This window comes from Anabas testudineus, chromosome 19 (genome assembly GCF_900324465.2).
Source record: "Anabas testudineus chromosome 19, fAnaTes1.2, whole genome shotgun sequence".
Classification (NCBI taxonomy): Eukaryota; Metazoa; Chordata; class Actinopteri; order Anabantiformes; family Anabantidae; genus Anabas; species Anabas testudineus.
Genome location: NC_046628.1, coordinates 10,557,137 through 10,583,101, shown reverse-complemented (window position 1 = coordinate 10,583,101; position 25,965 = coordinate 10,557,137). Strand labels below are relative to the sequence as shown.

At 38.7% G+C, this 25,965-nt stretch overlaps 2 protein-coding genes across 4 annotated transcripts in view; both read left to right on the top strand.

The window, feature by feature from the left end:
• LOC113156365 (potassium voltage-gated channel subfamily H member 4-like) overlaps positions 1-9,150 on the top strand; it is a 28,965-nt gene extending 19,815 nt beyond the window's left edge. For all 3 annotated transcript variants that reach the window (XM_026351464.1, XM_026351463.1, XM_026351462.1), the window contains 7 exons: positions 218-467; positions 561-865; positions 4,603-4,641; positions 5,147-5,520; positions 6,274-6,365; positions 7,180-7,256; positions 8,158-9,150. In XM_026351464.1, the coding sequence (XP_026207249.1) occupies positions 218-467; positions 561-865; positions 4,603-4,641; positions 5,147-5,520; positions 6,274-6,365; positions 7,180-7,256; positions 8,158-9,084 (2,064 nt within the window). In that variant the 3' untranslated portion in view covers positions 9,085-9,150. The remainder of the gene's footprint in view (positions 1-217; positions 468-560; positions 866-4,602; positions 4,642-5,146; positions 5,521-6,273; positions 6,366-7,179; positions 7,257-8,157) is intronic.
• A 12,228-nt stretch (positions 9,151-21,378) lies between these two features.
• Positions 21,379-25,482, top strand: LOC113156713 (ras-related protein Rab-5C-like). The gene is made up of 6 exons (XM_026351969.1): positions 21,379-21,541; positions 22,363-22,674; positions 23,617-23,768; positions 24,144-24,266; positions 24,400-24,493; positions 24,587-25,482. The coding sequence occupies exons 2-6, from the start codon at positions 22,506-22,508 to the stop codon at positions 24,709-24,711; spliced, it is 663 nt and encodes a 220-aa protein (XP_026207754.1). The 5' UTR covers positions 21,379-21,541; positions 22,363-22,505; the 3' UTR covers positions 24,712-25,482.
• Positions 25,483-25,965: the final 483 nt, after the last annotated feature.

Genomic DNA, 25,965 nt, shown 5'->3' with positions numbered 1-25,965 from the left:
AGTGGTTGTTAAGCAGTGCTTAGGTACTGGCTGCTCCGTTTTCATAAGTTGAGCACGTAAATCTGTTATACAGTTATTTACTACTGTTGGCCACTGTAATTGTTTGTGATCTTTTACAATACCTGAACATAATTTACAGATAGAGGGTAAATGTTGGCAACACAGTCCAATCCTATAATTAGTGTCACTCCTCATTACATGCGTCACACATCCTCAGCTTCTACACGACTTTCCTGATGAGCTGCGGGCCGACATTGCCATGCATCTACATAAAGAGATTCTCCAGCTGCCTGTCTTTAATGGAGCCAGTCGTGGGTGCCTGCGATCTCTTTCCCTTAATATAAAAACCTCCTTCTGTGTCCCTGGAGAGTACCTGATTCGTCAGGGTGATGCACTGCAAGCCAACTATTATGTCTGCTCTGGGTCTCTGGAGGTGCTGAAGGACAGCATGGTGCTGGCCATATTAGGTTTGTACTATTGCCAAGTGATGTTTTTAGGATCATGTTTATGTAGTATAAAAATGGAACTAATGGAGTTAATATTCTTTGTTTTGATTTTAGGAAAAGGAGACCTGATTGGTTCCGACCTGCCAGGAACAGACCAGGTGATCAAGACCAATGCTGATGTGAAGGCCCTGACCTACTGTGACCTGCAGTATATCAGTCTGCATGGCCTGAGAGAGGTGCTGGAACTCTACCCTGAATACGGCAGTGTGTATGCCTCTGTCATCAACAACAACCTCACCTACAATCTGCGTGAGGGCAGTCAGATTGAGAACAACAACTTTACCTACAGCCAGCATGAGGGCAGCCAAAATGAAGACAACAATCATACCTACAACCGGTGTGAGGGCAGCCAGGACGAGGTAGTAAACACATGCTCAGACACAAGAAATAGGTGTTAATTAAATGTGTCATTTAAGGTCCCTTATGGCTACAAGCCATAACCCAACAACTTAATCTTGTATTATTATAGTGTCTGGTAGTGACTTGCATTGCATTCTAAACAGGATTTCATCTGTGTTGAATATTAGTGAAAATGGTGTGTCATAAAATGCATTCATTCGTTGATGTCAACTGTAATCCAACAGACTTTACAATCTCACCATCTCCTCTGTCATCCATCTGACAGTAGAATAGAGGGTACATCAAAGCACAAGTGACACATTTGTGCCCCCTGAGGTGCCTTTTTCTCTCTCTGTGACACTTGTTCTGCCACAGCGATCAAAGGGCTGTTGATATGCAGTTGATTGTCACACCAATTACCATGCGTGGGTGCTACTGTCAGGCAACTGTATCACTTCACTGTTAGCACCCCAAAGCACAGCCATATTACATTACGCCCAGACACTGACCTCCTCTGGGTAATGCCTGTTACCTCTAACTGTTATTTAAGAAGGAATCCAATAAGGCAAGATGATTCCTCATCTAGCATATATATAGTTATGTTTTCAGGCATTAATATATAATTTGCATTAAACATGCATTCTGAGCCCCCAAAACTGAATTATTTAATTAATTAAAAAACAGTGCAACAAAGTTCAACAGCTGTTTTGCATGGCGTCTTGTTGAACTGCATGATCAAAAACAAATTAATGCCATGATGCCTGTGATGTGTGACTGACAAAACTGACAATGCTCTCTAAGGACTCTCCCAATCTCATCTTTATTGTCAGTATTAAGCATTTTGTACGTGTTTCAAACATTCCTCTTGGTTCCCACAGGTCTTACCATTGTTTGAAGCTCTTGTTGCTCATTAGTTTTTTTGTTTTGTTTGTATTTTCTTTAATCATTTAGTGTGGGATGTGCAGGACAGGACATCTGTGCTGCCCATGTTAATTAGCGGAAGCCTTTTTGTCACACAGAGTGTGCCAAAACAGCTCTAACTGTATTAATCAGGGGGGGAGACAGTGTGGTTATGTTTGAAGAGTACACAAAATTGAGGATTTCACAATGCAACATGACAGATAAATTACTTTACATAATCTCTGCATACAGTGTACAGCAGAAAAGCTAATTATTGGAGAAATGTTAACAAGTAAGGGTAAGATGTCTGTTTGGGGTATAGTTTTCATATACATACATTACGAAGAGTTATTACAGCCTTTAATTCTTATTTAATTCTTAGCTATCTCCCTGAGGTCCCACACACTCACATATACAAAACACACGCAACCATACAGTATACAGTGGTACTGGACTCATTCATATTCCCACTGTGGGTGTTTTATACTCAAGAGATACTTTATATCATATTATATGCTGACTGTACCAGTCAGTTAGCCAGTTGTAGAGAAATAATGCCAAAGAACCAGATGGTAGGAATGCCTAATATAGTATAAGGTAACCAAAAGAGAAGACTTTATCTAGTCTAAAAAGGAAAATTACAGACTGCCAGATGGAAAACTAGTTTGGTTGTTTTTTATTCAACTCTGTTATTTAATTTAAACTTTCATTACAGTTGTGTCAATTAGACTGTTTTCAGTTGTTTTAATTTTAGATTTGCCAGAGGAAGAATTTCTCTCACAAAGCATCATTTTCAGCCACAGTAGACAGCTCTTTCAAGTGAAAATGCTCAAAATACACAGTGTCAACTACCTGCCAGCACCACATGACAAACATATTCAGTGGCCAGCTGGTATACATAATGGATCATTTAGCAATTGAAGAACTTGATATTTCCGCCAGGAAAAAAACAAAAAACAGAGCAACAGAGGTTGATCACTGGACTATAGGAAACACAACTCCAAACTACTGATCATGTTGATCTGTGTTAATGATTGAACTCAACTTTGGAAGGTCAGGTTGAATGATTTTGTTAGACCTGGGGGGCATATTTCATTTCTTAAGGGAGGTGAGTTTTGAGTAATATGGTGGTGAATGTGGTGCCGTAGGCCAAGAGGGAAGGTCACCACTCCACCATGGAGCTATCACCAAGTCAGAATTTGGTGGACTATAAGAGTTAAGTTGTCATCATTGGGGATGTTGCTCTCCTTTGAGCCTCACATGACAACAACAGTTGGCAAAGCCAGCCACTGGTGTGCAGTGAAAAATCATCAGGTTTTTTTGACAGCTAGAGACAAGATGAGTGCACTGTTGTTGACATGTTGGATGGGATAAAAATACCAACTGGGAGTTTGCTGAAGGAGTACAAAGAGAAGATGACAAAAAATATGTTACAACTGCTGTTCCAGGTGACCGTAGCCTCAGACCGCCATGAATGTCATTCCAAATACTGTAGATAATAGATGTCTACCTCTCTGTCCAGATGAACTCACACATTTGATTGGATGAATTTACACTCACTGGCTATCCATGGTCTGTGCCTCTCGTTTTTTAACAGTTGTGGAAGCATAAAATCAATCAGTTTATTATTATATTAGGGTTTTTTTTTTCAGACTTTAACACCTGCTCTTAGATGTTTGTAACACATTTTACTTGTTACTAGTTTTTTGAGGTCAAGTCGCATTATGCTATAATCATCCCTAATTTGACGATTTGTATTTGGGGTGGAATTTTACTGGTGTTTGTAGATTTTTTTTTAATTTCTTTAGCAAATGCAGTAAAATTGATTTTGGATTAGAAAGACAAGTGGCACATTGTTCAAACCCCTGACATACTGTTCTTTGTTTACTCTATTACACTTCTCATTCATGCCTCAGTTAACAATATTGACCAATTACACAGTGTGACAGTCAGCTTTTACACTACACACGTCTCTGTATGTAATTTTGAAAGAACATCTGATGCCTTTTAAAAAGGCAGAGATGGCACAAGACAATGACTGTAAGTGACAGAAAAAAGTCTCTCCGCCCCCAACAAAAAACACTTTGATAAGTAAGGCAGTTATGGTATCAGTGCCCTATTAGTTGATATTGATGTTCAGTTAAGATCACATCATTGGCAACAGTGATCCCCACTGGCTGGTTAATCATTCCATGTTGCTCCAGGGTTGGTTTTCCTTTCTGCTCTGCCTGTCACATTGCACCACCATGAAACACATGGCACCACAGCTAGAGTTTTAATCTTGCTGTAATTTCTGTTCAGCAGTGAGGATTTTTATATTGAGTCTTGTGCTTCAATGAAGGATTAAATTTAATGCGTATCCTTAGTGAATTGACTTCCTTGCATCAAAGACTATTACTGGCACTTGACCAGGAGAACGACAGGCCGTGACTTGTGTTGTCACATTAAGCCATGTTGTTGGAAACACAGTTTTCACACATAAGGGAAGGCTTCACACCACCACAGTTTCACTTGCCATCTAGCTGGTGATTATGTTAGATTACTAGCAATTTTTGCACATGGCAGCAGAAAGACAAACGATCTTTGGTATTCCTCTACAATTAAGAACTGAGAGCATCATGTGTTATCATTATGTGATTCAGCATTTGTAGCGATGGATATATCATTGGCCAAGGTCATTTATTAGTAGCAAAAAGGGGACCTGTTCCACTGGAAAAAAACAGTTAGCTAACAAAAATGTATTAGCTTACAGTACACAATTTGAAATGTTCAATATAATCCTGAATAATAAAAAAAACACATTTTGCCTGTAGCTGTGTCTTCTGTAATTCCTGTTGCTTTCTTTTTGTCACTGCAGGGGCTCAACAGGTTTTCAAGGTCACCCAGGCTCTCTCATGTGAGTTTGGTGCTCATTCAGTTTTCTTCCTTCGAAGGTGTCATTATTCCTTTATAATAAACTCACAAGGCCTGGAATTGAATTGAATTAAATTAGATTGAATTTCAGAAGACAGGGCCATGATACAATTGTGGTGAGCGGATTTATATCATGCATTTCATTTCCTGGTTTAACAGGCACGTGGCTGGTTATTCAAGGTAACCCCCTCCTGTTTTTCTGGGACATACTGTAATTCTAGTGAGAACTGTGTTTTATGCAAGGACTTCCCCTAAAGGTTAAAACTAATTTGGAATAGAGAAAGCCCTTAGTTAGTTTGTTAACTGGGTCAATGATGCCCCTAATAGGAAAATATAGTGTTTTACAGTGTTAATTTGATTTTAATGTAAAAGTAGTTGTTTTCCTCACAAGCACACAGGCAGCAATTGTAAGAATTGTATTTGAAAAACACAAATCAGAAACTTTTTAGGATTTGTTCATTGTTCATTATGTTTATGCTCTGTTGTAGGAAACCAGGCCCTCTATAGTGGAGACCAAGAGCGATAACTCTGACTCCTTCCATCACTCGCCAGCTACACGCTTCCGTCACAACCTACTCTTGCCCAGCTTCAAGAACCCTGTTCGCCGTACCTCACTTGGGAACCTGCTCGGTGATGAGTTGCGGCAGTTCAATGCCTTGCGACGCTGCTGTTCACCAAACCTCAGCCGTGGCATCCACGGGCGGAATTCGTCCCCTCTTCAACCAAAAAAACAAGAGCATAGTTCATCGTCATCAGTCACAGCCTCAACTTCAGCCCAGGGAGAGTCAGGGGGAGAGCAAAAGCCGGCAAAGCTGCTTATCCCAACTGTCACCTGCTTTGGGCCTCCAGATCTTAGTCCCAGGTAATTTAAAAACTCTTTAAATTCACTTATTTCCCAGTTTCTTTACCACAATATTTGACAGTTAGTGATACCAAATCAAATCTTCACACTATCATTACCTTCCTTTATGTTCACACACATCCTCAGTAACTCTTCTCTGGGCCTTTCGGTCTATTTTTCTGTATATTTCTGTGTGTTTGTTGTGGTCTTATCTGTCTTTTTAGGGTTAGTGTTACAACTTGGTTTTGTTTCCTAGATTAATTGTTATAACGTGATTGACATCTAACCTGTCGATCTTATTACCGTCAGCATCTCACTGAAGGTTGTAGTACACATTATTACTATACATGTATACGTGCTCCAATTGCAATAGCCTAAGAATGTCTGAGATGATCTAAATCAGGTGTTGCAGTAATGGATAGCTAAAGTCGTGCTACAGAAACCTGTATCAGCTACGTTATATAAATAGTGTAAGTGTGCTTGTATTGCATATTTTAACAGGTATCACTGCATTACCAGATCACGTTATTCATCTGTATTCATAATGTATCCCTAAGTCATCCAGTAAGTCCTAGATATGGGTAAGTGCTGGTTCACAGAGCTCAGGTGTCCCCATCCTGACTGGGTTTGTCTCGTCATGTTCAAATCCACACGATCCTCTGCCAGCAGCAGCTCTCATGGCACATGTGTTGCGCGACAGCCTCTGCTGATAATTGAAAAAGCTCTACTGTTACATTAACTGCAGCTTCCCTGCTGTTCACCCCCTCCCACCAGGGTTGTAGATGGCATCGAAGACAATGGGCACACGTTCCATTTCAACGTGGAACACAGCAGGCCTACAGCCAGTGCAGGAGGCAGCACCCAAGGTAAGCCAAATTACCCCCAACTGCGAAAGGTCACCTGGGTGCCAGATGGCTAGAGGTAAACTCAAGGGGTCAAACAGTGGATACCGCAACACTGCCCTGACTCCTTCTCAGGAAATATGAGAGCGGAGAGGAATGAAAAGTGTACACATAATCAGAGAACATGTTAAAGGACAAATGAGGTCAAAGCAGGGTACTGATCATCACACCTGAGTTTCTACTGATGATCACTACCTACCATACCTAGGATGACTATCAGGCTTGGTTTAGTTCAAGACTAACTACTTTACTTCAGTCTAATGAGGGCTTTGGCAGTAGATTCACAATAGTGCACAGAATCAGTCCTTGTGCAATGCTACATTCTAAAAATGCTTTGAAAAACTGTGGTTTAGGATGCTCCGAGAGTTTTTTTATGTTTTGGTTTGGCTGTCCAACAGTGCCTCCTGGAGGATTAACTGCATTTAGTTTTCCTTTTTTACTAACATGGTCTGTCTGCTGTCAAGCTTGACATATTTTAAGCCTTCACAATGATCGTCCTCTGACTGTAACAGAGCTACATCACCTACTGTAGTCAATACTCTATCCACAAAGCTTGAGAAACAAAGACACACAGTATAGATATAAGGATAGATCTAGTTCTGCAATAGCTCACAGAATCTTTTTCTTCTTTTCTTTCTTCTTTCATTTACGAGATGGTGTCAAAGATTGTGTGTCATTTTGAGAATTACTTTTATTTCATATTAATATTGACAAATAAATAACATAGTGTGTTGAGTTCTGTTTTATTAATATAGTTTCCTCCTCCTGATTTCTTCAGACTCCGCACAAACTAATGCTGCTTTGCTGCTGGAGACAGAGGATGTCAGACAGAGCATCAGTCAGCTCAACCAGAAGGTAAGATTGAATTTCTAACACAAATTACAATTGATTGGACCAAAGAATCAGATCCAAATCAAATTTGTTCGGTATCGCGCTCATAACTCCTATTTTAGACAGACTGAGCATAGAACACATGGAGCTTTATTGAGTTTGCAATAAGGAAACACTGCCTGTCTTTGGAGCAAACCAATGAAATCAACACATTTCATCCAATATCTGGTGGTATATTTACAGAGGGAATCATACTGTACCCTGAGATCAAGTAGACTCAATTCTGCCTTGTATTACCGCCTGTCCTTGCTCTCTTAATCTGAATGTAAATAGAGCAAAAGCAGGTGCTGCGAGAGCATCCAGATGGGGGCGAGGTAGGTGCTGTATGAAGTTGAAATTCATTAATCAGCAGGACACTTCTGCAGTGCAGGGGATCATCAGAAATGCTGACTCAGCGATGTAAAGAGAAGAATTTTTTTAACACAGCTCTAACCAGCTTTACTTGTGACGCTTCTCTGGCCCCTTTCTCTCTCATTTGTTCTCAGTTTTCTGTCTGCTTACTTCCCTTTTTGTGTCATTCACCTCGGTTTGCATCACTGTGGATTTTGCCACTGCATAAGAAGCTGGTTCATAGTCACAGAGGGGATCATAATGTACATTTTTTGTTTGTCTTTTTTTTGGGGGGGGGGGGGGGCATCATTAGAAAATGACATCTGCACATGAGTCTGAGATTAAACCTTAAAGATTAAACCTGATTAATTTCTCACTCCCTGCTGGGGCATTAATTAAGTAGAACTGTTGTTTGTTCTCTACAGCTGTTTCCACTGCCTCTGTAATGCTTGTTCAGTGTAATAATAGAAAATGCAAGGTAGGATACAATATGCTTCTTAGTGTCATCACTAAACTCTGTACACTCTCTACACAGATGGGCACATTAAACCAGGAAGTATCTGAACTTAGCAAGGGCCTGCACCATATGATGCACCTCCTCCAAGCCCACTTGTCTTTGCATCACTTCAAAGTTCCCTGTCCTTACAGCATGCAAACAGTGTCCAGCTCTCCCACAGGCCCCAACACTGGCATGCCATTCAACCCAGCTCCAGCTTACCATCTCCTTAATGTTCCTGGGAGCCATGAAGGCCACAGTCACCAAAGTGTCTCGCCTGCTGGTCACTGCAGCTATAATGCAATTGATGAAACCCTAACAGAAAGCCACCAACAACCTCAGTCTTCTGGTCCAACTGCTGACGCCAGTTCATCTCACACACTAAACTCTACATCCACATTAGACTCCAGTCATAGCTGTGAGAGCCTGACTGCACATCTGTGGACCACTCCATCTCTTCCCAGTGATAGTGATGAATACTCTTGCCTTTTATTGAATGACCCTACAGGAACGTCCACTGACAACCTGCTGGATCCGTCACCAAGCTCTTACTCCCAACTCTACTTGCCTTCGGAGTCTCATGTCAACTTATCACAAAGTTCACATGAGGACATTGGTGTTCTGATGTCTGCCCCAACATCTCAAAACCTCATCCAGGACACCTCCATCTTACAAATCGAGGACCCACACCCCTCTATGCACCCTGTTTCTGCCTCTCCACCTACATTAACCTGCCCTCCTCCTGGATCTGCCCTGGATGCAGAGACCGTTTGGTCCGATGCTCTTGAGCACAGTCTCCCACTGGGCCACCCATCTGCCATAGAGCACCCCAGTATGGAGTGCCTTCTGGGGACTGGGAGCTCTACGGAGAGCAGAGACAGTGAAAGCGCATCATCACAAAGGTCCAGCAATGGTTTCCACACTGCAAGCACAGAGCAGTCGTGGTGTCAAGACCTCACAGATTAAACTGTGTCAGGGGCAGACTCGCTGACCTCAACATCACATCAATTAAATTTACACCATTTCTATGCAAAGTCATATCATTTGTGCATTATTTTGGCTTTACTGAAGTGTTTTTTTAAAGCTCCAGATGATTGAATTCAAGTATATGCTGTATATTTTTTCCAAAGTCCTTAGAGCATTTTACATATATATACATATATATATATATAAATAATACCTGTTACCTCCTTGCATGGTAAAGCTTTTAATTCTTTTTCCTAAGGAAAATGTTTCCAAATCAATGTGTAAGCATTCTACATGATAACCAGTTGACTTTGGACACACATACTTTATTTATAGGACAGGTGAGATTTGGATGTTTTAATATACAGAAGAACATGCTTGATCTTGCATGTGGAGAATAGAGTATGTGCATCACACAATATAGATTGTTTATTGTTTTAAGCTGAAGTTTTTCCCAGATGAGTAATTTTCTTTGTTTGTTTGTTTTTTTTATTTTTGGATATAAATATCTGAATCTACAATATCCAAACCCCACTAAGCAGTACACAGTACATCATTTATGATTTCTGTTATAATTCCAGGGAACATTGACTCTTTATTCTGTCCTACTGATGGTTTGGGAGATTTTAATACATTTCCTGTTTTTCCGTACCAGTGCATTAATTATATAGCTGTGGAATAGATTCAGTTGTTATTCATAAAAGCTTCCTCAAGGATCTACAGTCCAAATCTAAAAACATCAAATGGCTGCTGATGAATCAAATTAAGAAAATGTACATATTTGGCTGAAAAGACTAGAAATCCCAGTAAATATCTATCCTGTTATTTATTTTCAAAATATGAATGCCTCCTAAACCCTCAGGAGATTTTACTACACTTCCTGTTTTTTTCTTAATGCAGTATTAAATATATGACTGTATAGTACAAATAGTTCTCCACAAAAAATACATTTCTTTCTCAAGAATCTTTGGATATATCTAGGATATAATAAACATAAATAAATGTACTAATTTAGGAAAAGCTAAAACTGTGGTCCTATTGAAAATGAATACTGTTAATTTGCAAAAGACGAATGCTTCTTTGACATTAATTCATGACATTCATACAGAGCTCTGAATGTTTTTGAATGATTTCTCCTTGACTGACAAAATAAAGTGTACAGAAAATGATGGATGTGTCCTCTACAGTTTCACTTTGCTTTTACTTTAAAAACAAAGCATGCCACAGTGGGGCTGGTTAGGCATTCAGTTTAATACTGCACAGTTGCAAAACAAACAAAAATCGTCAACTTTTAAAGGAACATTTGCCAGTATGCATCCCATCAGCCTGCACGCTGTACCTGCCTGTTGTTTTTAGGATGTGTCCCTATGTGATAAAAGCACAGCAGCTTAATGGCACTGAAAACATGAGTTTGCTCCATGCCTTTAGAGCTGCTGCCAAATTGAGCATGGAAAGTCTCCAGTCTGCGTCCTTAGAAAAAAAGAGGATTTGCAGCTGTTGTTTCTCTCATTAGTGGCACTGAATTCAGCAAGTGTTTGGTGAGGGCGGGCTTATCCTTTTTTATTTGGGCTCATTCGGTGTGGCGCTCAATCTGATTGTACAGTTTTTGTCAAGAGGGAAAGTCAGCAGGACATTTAGCAGCAGGTTAATCTGCATCAAGAGAAGCAGCAGTGAGTAATCTTGTGTCAATGTTGTTCATTGAGTTTCAATACTGGATACATTTCAACGAGTCTCTGGTGTCAACAGCACAGTTTGTCTGCACTGTGCCAAAAAAACAAGCACATTAAGTACATCTTTTGCAATATAATGGACTTATGCAACATTTAATTATACAAGAAATAAGCTGGGTGTGGTTATGTTCATTTGATTTTGAATTCACATTATTACAGTAGGACCCATTTAAAAACAATACTTTTTATGATGTTACTATATATTGGTTTAATAATCTGCAAAACCATGCAGTGCATCTTCTATAAGTCAGTGGTGTAAGAGTGGATTGTCCTGACATAAGTCACTCTGTGAGGAAAACCAAAATGACAAACTCAGGTTTACCGTGTTACAATTGTTCGATAATATGGGAGGAAGAAGCTATAGTGTAGTGCTGTAGTGAAACAATTCATCAGGGAGACTTTTTTATGTTTTGGAATATGTGGATTATAAAAGTGCTCTGACATTTAATTAGGACAATGCAGTGGCTGACATTCTCACCCTTTTACCTTTTTCCTACAGAGAGAGACACTCGCTGTGAAAACTGTCTCGCAGGTTGTCAGCCAGAACAAATTCACCTGCAAACCCACAGTGTGTTTTAAAAATGTTAAAATGAATAGGAGGGTACACAGGACTCTACTTTCCAGGTTTTGTTAAGTAACTGTGACACAACAACGTCGGTGCCACTGTCATTAATTATGTTGAACCAACTAACCAACTTTAATAAGAGGTGCGTGAATTGAAATGACATATATTATTATTAATATTCAAACAGTCCAATTGAGCTAATAGAAGGTGAAGAATGTTGTCTAGCAATGGTAAAGGTGTACACCTAGAAAGAGACAGGGCGAGTATTTGTAAAGTCAAACTGTCTCTTACTATTTTCAATTTGGTAAAGTCCCTTAAAACTAGACATCTTATGGCCTCAAACCGAGGATTATGAAACTAATTGTTTTAAGATCTTAGCCTTCATTTAATAGTTAGCATGGAGAGAGAAAAAGTACATAGTAGTTAGTAACCCTAACCCTAAACAGCAAAAACATAACCCAGAAATACAATGTCATACAAACTTATATTAAAGGTTTAATAAAGTTGCAGGAATGGATGTAATGAAATGAGTCCAATATAATGGTCCATGAATTTATCTAATATCACTTCATCGTTCTGACATTGTTGAACCAAGAAAGGAAGAAAAAATGAACCTTTTATTTTCATTTTTAAATTTCCAGAAGATGTCTATATATAGTTCATTGGACTGTTTGTAGGAGCAGCACACGCGAGTTGAACCCTTTGTTGATTGTTTATTTGGAACGAGCTGTTTGTGATACATGAAACGAAGAAACGCTGAAAAATGAAAGAGGCTCTTTACAGGTTGGACTGAAGTAATGTTTTAGTTTATTACAGAGAATTGTGTCTAGAACCTCCAAGCTAAATATTCTTCATATATTAAAATCTTTTATTAGCTTTAGATCATTTGCTTTAGTTATAATAAAATGAGGAGACATAAAATAAACTGCACTGTTTGGGACGGTATGGCAGCTCTGCCATTAGTGTGTAAATGGGTGAATGAGAAGCAGCATTATAAAAATGCTTCGTATTCGAAGGTAGAAAATATAGAAACAGCAGTAAAATGCAACTGAGCACAGTGCTGATATCAGTAGTGAGTGTTTATGACAAATAACCTAATGTTTGTGTTTTCTCAGGTGAATCAGAGGCGTCACACTGTGTGTCCATGTGTGGCCTTGATCCATGTGTGTGTGAGGAAAATCCAGATGACATCTGTACAGGTAATGATGACACTCTGAAGACACAGTGGAAAAACATCTATTGCGCAGCAAAGCCAGATAAAAAGGAGTCCACCAACCTGACAGGACACACTTGAGGCAGCAACACTCAACAGAAGGACAATTTACCAGGTGAGATATGTCTAATTTCTGATTTCTGAGAGTGTTCCTAACTAAAGAGTTAGATCTTCTCACACTTATGCACCTTATTTATTTCCTTCAGAGACTGGTGTGTGGAGACGTGACACTGTGAAGACATGAAGACTGTGATTCTGGCTCTTTTGGTGCTGTTGGTCGTCAACCAGAGTGAGTAAACCTGCCAAAATGTCCCCAAAATGTAAATCATATCTGTCCACCACAACGTCTGAGGCTGTGCAGCTGTTTAATACCTGTAACTTAATGCAGGTATTAAACAGGTACAGAGATGAAGGCAGTAACAATGCAGAGATCATTTACCTACACCATGACTGAACAGCATTTTTTTTTCAGGTGAAGGTTTGAGATGTCGCTGTGGAGGCAAGAAAATATGTTCCAGCCCCATTGAGACCTGTACCCCTTTAGCTGACGCCTGTGGTAGCATCATTATTACTGCTGGATCTAGTAAGTGTATTTGTGTCTTTTAATGTGTTGTACAGCTCAAATCATAATTATAACAACATGTATGTTTCCTGTACAAAGGCAGAATCATTAGTTTCACTGTCTAATCATCTGTTCTGTCTTTTTTCTGTATTATCTCAGTGCCCAGCTTCTCCAGGGGTTGTGTGTCATCCAGAGACTGTATGCGTATGAACTATCCAGGCATTTCATCTTGCCATAGCTGCGGATTTGATCTGTGCAACTGATAAATGAGCATCATGCAGATCATGCAGCACATCTTCAGATCAATAATTGGTCTACTGTCATGTAGTGTACACTGTGTTTTTCATTTGTTAGATTTAAAGTTTTTTCAACTGGTACAAACAAGTGTCGCTTGAAAAATTTGTATGTGTATTCAAACAGATAAAGTTCTGAAATAAAACGTGCTGAAAACTGTTTTGTTCTGGCAAAGATATCAACTTTAATGGGAGAAAAACTTCAACAAGAGCAACATGGTTCTCAGTGGAGATCGCACACACACAGTCACACATTGCAGTATTGTAATGTAATGAGTTGTGCAGATATTGGCCAAGAACTTCACAACTGTGAAATTTCACAGCTGTGGCCTTGATGTGGCCGTGTGTGAGGAAAATCCACGACATCTTTAATGGTAGTGATGACACACTACGTCCTACGTCACCAGGGGTTTTCTGAACACACGGGAGTGCTTCAGTCTGAACTATAGAAGACATTCAAAATGCTGCCCCTGTGGATTTGATCTGTGCAACTGATAAATGAACATCATGCAGATCCTGCAGCACATCTTCAGATGAATGAATGTTCTACTGTCATGTAGTGTTTACTGTGTTGTCATAATAAATGAAACAATGGAACAATAAGGTGATTTCTCTTTTTAACTAAGCTGTGCTTGTTTAAACAGATAATAATTTTGTGCTGAAATAAAATATGTTTAAAATAGTTTTGTTATGGCAATGATAGCAAAATGGGGAAAAAACTATGATGCAACGGAGAAGGAATCCCTCTTCCAGGACAGATAGAACAGGACAAACATACAATCATCAAAGCAGTGCGAAATAAAAAGATGACACACTGATCACACTTAGTTGTGCAGATGTTGGCACAGAATTTCACAACTGGTGCGTCTCTTGATGTTTTGCTGGTTGAAAAAACAGTTGAGTTGCTCGTAACGAGTGGCCTGTGGGTGTGGTGACTTGACCCAGGTGACCTTGACACAGGATGTGTCTTCAGAGATGGTTGTTTAAGAAATGAGAAGCTGCTCACTGCATCAGTTTGGGTCAGATAACTTGTTGGCAGCTGAAACATAATCGTCCATGCAGTAAATATACAACCGGACGCTCTCACCTATTTGCTTAGTAAAATCCAGGTGGTGTCTTGTTTTTTTGGAGGGACAGTGTAGGAAGCTTTAATTAGAGGCAGACATGTCTACAATATGTTGATTTGGCGCCCTCTTGTGTGTGATGTCCATATTTTTGTTGTTCAGACTGTTCATGGGTCTAGTGGACCTGCTGCATTGTTTTTTGATTCAATTCAATCAAACAATTTCATGTCAAAAAAATGCTTCGTATTCCAACCAGGTAGAAAAATACTATATTCGTGCAAATTATTATTTGTTAGGGAACAAGCTCTAGGTTTAAATGCAACTGAGCACAGTGTTGATATCAGTAGTGAGTCACCTGTTTATGACAAATAACTGAAATGTTTGTGTTTTCTCAGGTGAATCACAATGTGTATCCTTGATCCATGTGTGTGTGAGGAAAATCCAGATGACATCTGTACAGGTAGTGATGACACTCTGAAGACACAGTGGAAAAACATCTATTGCGCAGCAAAGCCAGATAAAAAGGAGTCCACCAACCTGACAGGACACACTTGAGGCAGCAACACTCAACAGAAGGACAATTTACCAGGTGAGATATGTCTAATTTCTGATTTCTGAGAGTGTTCCTAACTAAAGAGTTAGATCTTCTCACACTTATGCACCTTATTTATTTCCTTTAGAGACTGGTGTGTGGAGACGTGACACTGTGAAGACATGAAGACTGTGATTCTGGCTCTTTTGGTGCTGTTGGTCGTCAACCAGAGTGAGTAAACCTGCCAAAATGTCCCCAAAATGTAAATCATATCTGTCCACCACAACGTCTGAGGCTGTGCAGCTGTTTAATACCTGTAACTTAATGCAGGTATTAAACAGGTACAGAGATGAAGGCAGTAACAATGCAGAGATCATTTACCTACACCATGACTGAACAGCATTTTTTTTTTCAGGTGAAGGTTTGAGATGTCGCTGTGGAGGCAAGAAAATATGTTCCAGCCCCATTGAGACCTGTACCCGATTAGCTGACGCCTGTGGTAGCATCATTATTACTGCTGGATCTAGTAAGTGTATTTGTGTCTTTTAATGTGTTGTACAGCTCAAATCATAATTATATAGAATCATTAGTTTCACTGTCTAATCATCTGTTCTGTCTTTTTTCTGTATTATCTCAGTGCCCAGCTTCTCCAGGGGTTGTGTGTCATCCAGAGACTGCATGCGTATGAACTATCCAGGCATTTCATCTTGCCATAGCTGCGGATTTGATCTGTGCAACTGATAAATGAGCATCATGCAGATCATGCAGCACATCTTCAGATCAATAATTGGTCTACTGTCATGTTGTGTACACTGTGTTGTCATAATAAACATCAAACTGTAGCAACTTTTGTCTTTTTCATTTGTTAGATTTAAAGTTTTTTCCTAATGGTTTTTCAACTGGTACAAACAAATGTTAAAACAAGCATTCAAGACAGGCATATTTAAAGCAAGGCAGTTTATATTTATATAGATTACAAATATAATTTACTTTACATTATTTGCTTTGCAATCTGTACAATAACACTGAAGTTACCTATAATTATACTTCATCAGTGTATGAATGTCTTTTACACTAAACAAAGCAATTTCTAGCTAATGGAGACATTTTAATGAAACACTAGAGAGTAACACTAGTATTGGAAATTACATTTATATTTATCTATTTACAACACTTCTGTTGTGCAATTGATGTTTTTCCAGTGTAGCATGAACTCTAATACTGTCACCTGGATTTTTCCTCACATACTTGTAGCAAGGCCACATGGGGACACACTTTACAATGCCCCTGACTGACCTGTGAACATGCAAATATTTAGTTTATTTCTAAAAAACATGTGCATTTGGAGGTCAGTGTACCATGTTGAAATGGCATCAAAGTGTTGTGCCTCAGCTTGACAAAGTGGAAGGTCATCTCAAGCAGTGTAATTTATTTTATGCCTCTTGATTTTATCCTAACAGCAACTTGTGTTGATAAAAACTAATAAGAGATTTTCAGATGTGAGAAAATAATTGCCTGAGGGCTCACTAGTCAGGTTGAAAATTGTAGTTTGGCAACAAATTTGTGCTGAATATGTGTCAGAATCAAAAAAGTTGATTTGCTGCCAAAACAAATGTGAATGTAAACGATAAAATAAACAAAGCAGCGTTGCGATAGGACAGGAAGTAAATGAAGTATAAAAATCATTCAATTCATATAACAAAGAGAAAGTTGTCAAGTAGAATTGGGAAGATGCTAAGACCAGGAAAAACAAATAAAAAATAAAGTCAAAAGACTTAGTTAGAATAATTTGGACACATTCTGTGGGTCTTTTGATCTCTTGCAAACTGGTCAATGTTAATATTACAAGTAGCTCATAGTGTCATTCCAACAAACAACAAAAAAATAAAACCAAATGTCATAACCTACGTCCCATTTCGTCTTTTCTTCTCAAACAAACAAACAAACAAACAAAAAAACAGCATGATGCATGATATTAGACCCATTAATGGACCATGTTCCCCCTTATTTTAATTATTTAGCTTTTATGTCTGGTGGTTTTAACTCAACTTTTTCTTACAGCAAACACTTTTTCCCCAGATGCACTTGTTTTTTAGAAATGAAAGAAATATTTGTGTTGCTCTCACAGGTCAGTCAGAGGCGTCATATTGTGTGTCCACGTGTGGCCTTGGTTCAACTGTGTGACAATTTTGGAGTTCATGCTCATCTGGGATATTTGGATAAAAAGGAAGCCACCCACCTGGCAGCACATATTTGGAATACCATCATCTGACAGAAGGACAATTTACCAGGTATTCAAGATTGAAGATTCAAAAATTTGAAGCGTTTGACTCTCTCACACTTATGCACCTTATTTATTTTGTTCAGAGATTGGTGTGTGGAGAAAGCGAACACTGAAAACATGAAGACGGTTATTCTGGCTCTTCTGGTGTTGTTGGTTGTCAACCAGAGTAAGTAAACCTGCAAGTGTATGTTAAAATTGAATCCCATCTGTCCGATGCAACGTCTGGGGCTCTGCAGCAGTTTTATACCTGTAAATGACCTTTTTGGGGGGTGGCAGTGCCCAGGTTCCTCCTGGTTACATGTAGAAGTGTCCTTGGACGAGACACCAAAACCCTGTAGTAGCACTGTCATCTACTGTGTGGCAGCTGTCTAACAACCATTTGCCCAAGGGGATCATTAAAGTGGGTTAATATTATCATTAATGTGTGTTTGTTAGTTTGTTTTTTCATTTCCGATCGTTTTTTTTTTTAGTTAAAGTAAAAGTATTCAGCACTGATTCTGATTTACTGCTGATGTGTTTTTGTTTTTTTTATCAGCAGCCAAAGCTAATCTCGTTCTCCTGAAAATAAATGCTGACTATTGCTGAGATTCACACTGTCTTATGGAATTGATTTGTTTTTTCCAGATGAAGGTTTGAGGTGTTACTGTGGAGGAAATAATATCTGTTTAAACCACATTGAGACCTGTCCTGACTCAGCTAATATCTGTGGGAGCATCATTATTTACGCTGGACCTAGTAAGTATAAGTGTCTCCTTCAGTGTACTGGTGCTAAAAAAAACAATAAAGAAAAACTTTATTTGAAATTAGAGTAACTCAGTTCTGTTTTCTTTCTATGTTACCCCAGAGCCATCCCACTACACACGTTGTATGTCTTCATCGGACTGTGCAGCTATGACCTATCGAGGCATTTCAAAATGCTATGGCTGCGGAACGGATCTGTGCAACATTTAAATAGATATCATACAGCACATCTTGAAATTAATGAATCATGTACTTTTTTATAGTGTGTTCTGTGTTGTCATAATAAAGAAAAAAATTTGTTGCAATACTGACCATATTGATTTTATCAGATATGAAAATAATAAGCTATAAAGGATGAGGAGCTGGTTGCGTTTGTGTAAGTTTGGCCATAGTACCAATACGAAGCCCAGCATTATGTTGACTATTACTGGTTGAGAGAAATGTGGTGCTCTAGGAACAAACAGAGCACACTTGTAATTCAATATAAAGGTTACACAATTAAAGGGCAACTGTGCCTCTGGTGGGAGAGCCGAGCCATGCTGTCCTAGGATTGGTTTTTTAACTTGTGGTTCCTCCTGGCCACATGTCTGAAGTGTCCCTGGACGAGGCAGTAAGTGATTTTAATCTCTGTGGGTCATTTGATTTCTTGCAAACTGGTCAATGTTAATATTACAAGTAACTCATAGTGTCATTCTAACGAAACAACAAAACATTCAAATTAAATAACGTACGTCTCATTTCCTCTTCCCTTCTCAAAAAACAAAACAAAATACAAAACAAAACAAAAAACAACATGATGCATGATATTAGACCCATTTGTGGACCATGTCTCTCCTTATTGTATTCATTAAGCTTTTATGTCTGGTGGTTTAACTTCAACTTTTTCTTACAGCAAACACTTTCTCCCCAGATGCACTTGTTTTTTAGAAATAAAATAAATATTTGTGTTGCTCTCGCAGGTCAGTCAGAGGCGTCATATTGTGTGTCCACGTGTGGCCTTGATTCAACTGTGAGACAATTTTGGAGTTCATGCTCATCTGGGATATTTGGATAAAAAGGAAGCCACCCACCAGGCAGCACATACTTGGAATAATCTGACAGAAGGACAATTTACCAGGTATTCAAGATTGAAGATTCAAAAATTTGAAGAGTTTGACTCTCTCACACTTATGCACCTTATTTATTTTGTTCAGCGACTGGTGTGTGGAGACAGCGAACAGTGAAAACAAGAAGACGGTTATTATTATCATTAATGTGTGTTTGTTAGTTTGTTTTTTCATTTCCGATCCTTTTTTATTTTAGTTAAAGGAACAGTATTCAGCAATGATAGTGATTAACAGGGGAACTGCAGCGGTGCCAGTCCCCTTTTTTTTGCTGATGTGTTTTTGTTTTTTCTATCAGCAGCCAAAGCTAAACTCCTTCTCCTGAAAATTCATACCATACTGTCATATGGAATTTATTTTCTTTTTTTTCCAGATAAAGATTTGAGGTGTTGAGGTGTGGAGGGAACAGTAACTGTTTAAACCGTATTGAGACATGGCTAGTCAATTTAGAATGTATTGAAAGCCTTAAACTAAATCATATCGCATAGATTAACAGCATAGATTTAACACAGAAGCAAAAATAAGTCATTACCATGAAGATGTAATGTATTGTGAATGAATTGATAATGTTTGATCTTTCCATTTCAACCGTGAGAATTTCCCACTTTTGTGAGGCAGTAGCACAGTAATTCAATTTAGCTATTTCAGCACACTGGTTACATCTACCTCTTACCCGGTAACAGCTAGGATTGGTTCCAGCCTCCTCCACCCATGAACATAAGCAGGATAAGTGGTATAGATAATGATGGTATCTATATGATAAATATTTGCACATGTGAACCATACTATATTTTCCCAGGATACGTATTTGCGTGTTTGTAGGAGTTAATGTTATACTATAAGTGCATTGATTGTGCAACAAAACTAGATAAAAAGTCCACCAACCTGACTGCACACACCTGAGGTGCCAACTCTCAGCAGAAGGACAATTTGAAGGTAAGATGTGTTTAAGTTTCTGATTTATGAGAGTGTTTCCCAGCGATAATTGAGTTCGATCTTCTGACACTTATCCACCTTCATTTCATACAGACACTGGTGCGTGGAGACGTGGCCTGGTGAAAACATGAAGGTTGTGATTCTTGCTCTTTTGGCGCTGCTGGTTGTGAGCCAGAGTGAGTAAACCTCCAAGTCTGTTTGACCTAATCTTAATCTGTCGCCCACGAATTTGTGGGCTCTTCAACTGTTTGATGGACCTGTATGACATTATAAAATATTATACTGTGTGTATTTTTAGATAATATGATAATATGATCATTTACATTAGCCTTTTCTTCATACAGGTGAAGGTCTGAAGTGCTACTGTGGAGGCGATCGCCAATGTTCAGCCCCCACTGAGATTTGCAGGGGTTCAGCTAATGTTTGCGGGAACCTCATTATTTATGTTGGATCCAGTAAGTATTTGCATTTCAGTCTTTTGTTCAGTAAAAAAAAATTAGCATGTATGATCACAGAATCTATTCTGACTTTTTTCTTTCACATGTTCTCAGGGCCCACCCACTCCAGAGGTTGCATGTCATCCATGGACTGCTCCATTTTGAATAAACCAGGCATTTCATCCTGCCGTAGCTGCGGGTTTGACCTGTGCAACAAATAAATGAATATCATGCAAAACATTCTTTTGTTTTGTTTTTTGATGGGGGACATTTAATTCTTACTTTTTAACACTAAACAGAGAAAGAATAAAACCAGTAATGACACAGTTGCATTGCTCTGAACTTATCCAGTGTTTGTGATTTTAGTTCTGGTGCATACCCTTCCCTGTATTTAATTTACAACCTATGCTCTTAGTAATTTCTTAGATAAAATAAAAATAGTCCTAGAAGACCTCAGCTTCATGCACTGTAACCAATCGACTACCAGTGCGCACCATTGTGATTAGAGTTTAAAACCCTAAAACAGTTAGGATAGTGAAATGACTGAAGTCCAGACTAGAGCTATACATTTATGTTAAGAGTAACAAAATCTATATTATCTTAAACAAATAGTTTTTTAGTAGTCTCAGTAAATTGTTGATCATATCCTTCATATCCTAACTTGAGTAAAGAATGTGAAATGGTTCCTCTACTTGTTATTTATTAGGCAAATAATAAAAAAACTTGTGTCTATGTGTTTCTACCAACTCATTAACAGGCAGCAGTAGTGCGCTGGCTTCATATGACGTATGACTGTTCGCTCATTTGATTGGTTGTGACGTGCATCACATGACACACGGATCGAGGAAGTGGTTTACTTACACAAGGCGGAAGCAAAACATTTTCTGAATCTGAAAGTGTTTTTTGGGAAGAAAAGGAGACAACGCAGTTAAAAGGGAAAACACATATATAGCTCATACTTCACAGGGTTGAGTGGAGATTGTTTTTTTTTTCAGTGGTAAGAAATCCAGCGTGTTATTTGTTTCCTTTCAATAATCGTTCTTGTTAGTCGATGCTAGCATTGCTGTTAGCTTGAGCCTCGAAGGTATTTTAAGCTATTACTTTTGTTCTGTGCGGTTGTTTGATTTAAGTCAATATCAGTCTGTTTGGGCCTTGCTGTTGTGTTTGTGCTGCAAAGTAACATAAAAATTAAGAGTTTGTTTATTAGATTATGATGTTTGCCACGATATATGATACTTTACAGCTACACAGTAAGCTGCGTGTTAAAGTAGATTTATAATATGATCAACTTTTAACTAAACACTGTACTGTGATTCCTGTGTTTTTTACAATATTGTACAGAGGAGTTGTTCTTCAAACGCTCAATTATTTTAACTAAATTTTCTACATGCCGACTAATGTGGGATTTTTAAGGTTGATACTGAAATTGGTGTTTTTCCTGTAAAGTATAGGACATGTGTTGTCCTATATTTTACAGATTTACCTGTAGGTGCTCTCTGGTGTTAAAACATACAATAAAAACGTTTTAAATGACCTCAAGCTTATCATTTCGCTACTGTAGGGTTGCATCAATTCAGTGATTAATGGATGAGTTGATGGAAAGCAAAATATCTAAGATATTTAATTAATTACTTCTACAGATACTTCAGACTTACTGTTTTATCCAACCACATCCAAATTTAGCAGTTCTGAAATGATAAAGAAAAGCACCAACAGTATACCTCGTCTGTGTGTAATTTAAAAATGGAATAATAACATTAATTAAAAAAAATGTTAATACAATTGTAATAATGTGTAATCATGTTTCTGTTTTTCAAGGTAAACTGGGTCCCTCCAATCCGGTTCTTCAAACCAGAAGTTTTATCTCCAACCACACTCACCGTCAGTGCCTGTGGGTCCCGACTCAGCCCTTGTCATTACGCCCTTTTAACTTGCATTTTCATCTATAACAGTCTCTGTCAATGGCTGGGCGCGGTGGAGGATCGATTAGGCCAAATGGTGCCACAGCAGCCAACAAAATCTGCCAGTTCAAACTGGTATTACTGGGGGAGTCAGCAGTTGGCAAGTCCAGCTTAGTGCTGCGGTTCGTCAAAGGCCAGTTTCATGAGTTCCAGGAGAGTACCATTGGAGGTAGGAGAGAAATGTATATTGAAGTATATTGATACCTGATTGTTGTTTATACTGTGTTTGCTAGTTCGCTAAAAGAAGACAGACACTAATATTTTCCATGTTAGAGGTTTTATTTTGCATCAAGCTCGGAAGGAGCACAGAAATACAGTATATGTTACATTTTGAAATCAAATAAGTAGGGTGTAAAAAATGTTATGTCAATTTAAAGGTCCCCCTAGCTTTTCTGACACTTTAACCCAAGTGTGGACGTTCAAATTGAAGTTATACAGTATGAGCTTGGGTGCATTCTCTTGGTTTTAATTTTTCTGGACGTAACAGAAATTGACTGTCAGTTTCAAACTACATGGGCATTCAAGCCAAGCCATGAGGTCACAGGAACTCTCTGTAGACCTTCATTTTAACATTGTGTGATGGGGCCTAGATCGCCACAATGGTATAAAACCATTTCTAAAGCTTTGGGTTTTCCCTAGAGCACAGAAACCCCGATAATTATGAAATGGAAGAAGCCTAGAACCACGAGGACTCATCCTAGAGTTGGAATCAATTCAGTCAGTTCAATCAGAGGAACCAGACAAGAGGGGCCTTGGATAAGTCTCTGACTCGTGAGTGGCCCAGCCAAAGTCAAAGCCCAGATTTAAACCACCACATAGAACATCTGTGGAGAGACCTAAAGGCAGTATTATATCAAGGGGCCTGGATGCTTCTGTGAATAAGAAATTTAAGTTTTTTTATTTTTATTAATTTGCTTAATTTCAAAACTTTTTCATGGTTGTGGGATTCATGGCCAAAACCTTCCAATTTAAAATGAATTAACAATGCAGTGAGATACCAATATATATATATATATATATATATATATATATATATATATATATATATATATATATATATATATATATATATATATATATATGTTAATGTGGCTTTTCCTGCTCTCTTCAGCTGCATTCCTCACACAGACGGTCTGTCTGGACGAGACCACTGTGAAGTTTGAGATCTGGGACACAGCAGGTCAAGAACGCTACCACAGCCTGGCTCCAATGTACTACAGAGGAGCACAGGCAGCCATTGTGGTCTATGACATCACCAACGCAGTAAGTTTCACTGACAGAACCTCATCAGTCGGCAGCAACAGCGTTGTTGTTATGAATATTAGTTCACTGTTGACTCTCTTGTTAGTAAGAGAGTTTAATTTTTATATTTTTATTAATATAATAGTTGAATGCATATGAAGGTGTGTTAGCTTTTTCTTACTTACTCATGTTCTACGTTTGGAAATTGACTATATGTAGTTTAAAAATAGATCTCTGGGTGTTAGTGAAGTCATATCTTCATGTTAGATACTTGTCAGCCTCTAAATGTATTTTTGTACATGTTGAAACATAAAAATTTCACAGTAAGGTTAACTATAGCTCTCATGTGAACTATCTGTTTGGGAGCAATATTAATGAGGTTTGCTGCTGGATTAGGATACATTTGTGCGAGCAAAGAACTGGGTGAAGGAGCTGCAGAGACAAGCCAGCCCTAACATCGTGATCGCTCTAGCTGGAAACAAAGCAGACATCGCGAACAAGAGAGCTGTCGACCTTCAGGTACGAAAAGACATAAATATGGAGGAATGTTTTACACCACAGTGCTTTCAGAAATACAAGTTCTACATTTATTAAACTCTATTGATTATATCATAATAATAAATGTTTCATATTTTCACCTACGTGTCCTCAGGAGGCACAATCATACGCTGATGACAACAGCCTACTCTTCATGGAGACCTCAGCCAAGACTGCGATGAATGTCAGTGAAATCTTCATGGCTATTGGTGAGTGACGAACCCCACCTGCTCCCATCAGAAATCTTAAGTCAGGCAATTGTTATAAAACTCTTCATGTATCTATTTTTTTTTTGCCTGTAGCAAAAAAACTACCGAAGAGCGATCCTCAGGGTGGAGCTGGACAAGGGGGACGAACCAGGACAGGAGTTGATCTACAAGAAGCCGCTCCTCAGAGCCGCAGCAGCCAGTGCTGCGGCAGCAATTAGCAAGAACAAAACAATGAACTTAGTGAGCGGGCCCTGAACATCATTTTAAGGACAGCACCTAGCTAAAACCCAGAGAGGCAGGAGAGGGCAGAGCCACTCGCCACTCCTGCACTTTAACTGAGATTACAGATGAGATTATCTGGATCCTCTATGATTTAAGGAGCATTTTTTTTTAAACGAGAATCATAAGCTAGAGGGAAGATCTCTCACTACTTCTGTTCTGTCTATCCCCCATGTATCTATCTACCTCCCTGTTCATCTTCAACCTCTGTCTCCAGTTGATTGAAGTCTGTCTTAAATAATTCTTTTTCAAGGGTGATACGGAGGCTGTTTGCCATTTCCCTGATTGTTGAGTTGTTGAGTGTGTTTTGTGTTATGTTTGGGTGTGAGAGAATGAATGTGTGTTTGTACATAGAGTACATACAGCAAACTTTTTCTACTGCTGTCATTTCCCTCTACATTCATCATCACAAAAGATACAATTACACAATTATTCACGCTGAAATTGCAGCTGGCAGTGCAATTAATCTTTTTGTCCTATTGCAGTTTAGATCACAGCATTTTGTGCTTCTCTTTAGGGACCTGGATGTGACACAGTTGGATACAAATTCAGTAGGCTGCACATTTGAAAGGTTTCTGAACTGTGCAACAAATGCATCTGTTTGCATTAATTGTGTATTAATTCCTGTAACACCAGAGTTGTTAGCCTTTTTTAAAAGATGTGGAAATAACTTGTAAATCTAAAAAGTAATAAATAACATGCAAGATTCATCTGTTTTTATTTGTTTTGCAGTGAGTAGTAAGGTTTAATAATTTGTGCACAATTATTTGTTGGCAGTCCTGTTAGGCTGCCTGGTTGGTGCATAGCACTCTGACCTGGTTTGATGAACCACTACAGCCTCTAAGAACTGCAAACAATGGTTTGTGGCCTCTGGTCTATTGTTAGATTAGATGTAAAACGGTATTTGTTTTGACAGTATATAGGCTCTGCAGCCTTTCTTGGACTGAGTGACAAGTCGATCATGATTCAGGCCATGGGTTTCCTTACTTACTATATTTCCTCATTCTATTTTAGTTCTAACTAGATGATGTGAAAATGTATTTTTAAATATGCCAGCCATACTATATGTGCCTTTATCTTACTTGTCCAAATTCTTCATATGACACTGATGGCATGCAAGTGTCAGAATGGACAATGGTTGTATGTGACACAGAGTGTGCATAAAGCTATGAGAAATAGTTAGGATTTTGTTG

What these genes read in the sequence shown, in the direction of transcription:
- LOC113156713 (XM_026351969.1), top strand. Translation starts at nt 22,506, where the DNA reads ATGGCTGGGCGCGGTGGAGGATCGATTAGGCCAAATGGTGCCACAGCA. An exon ending in CCAGGAGAGTACCATTGGAG is followed by an intron (nt 22,675 to 23,616) that starts GTAGGAGAGAAA and finishes TGCTCTCTTCAG; the next exon opens with CTGCATTCCTCACACAGACG. An exon ending in AGAGAGCTGTCGACCTTCAG is followed by an intron (nt 24,267 to 24,399) that starts GTACGAAAAGAC and finishes ACGTGTCCTCAG; the next exon opens with GAGGCACAATCATACGCTGA.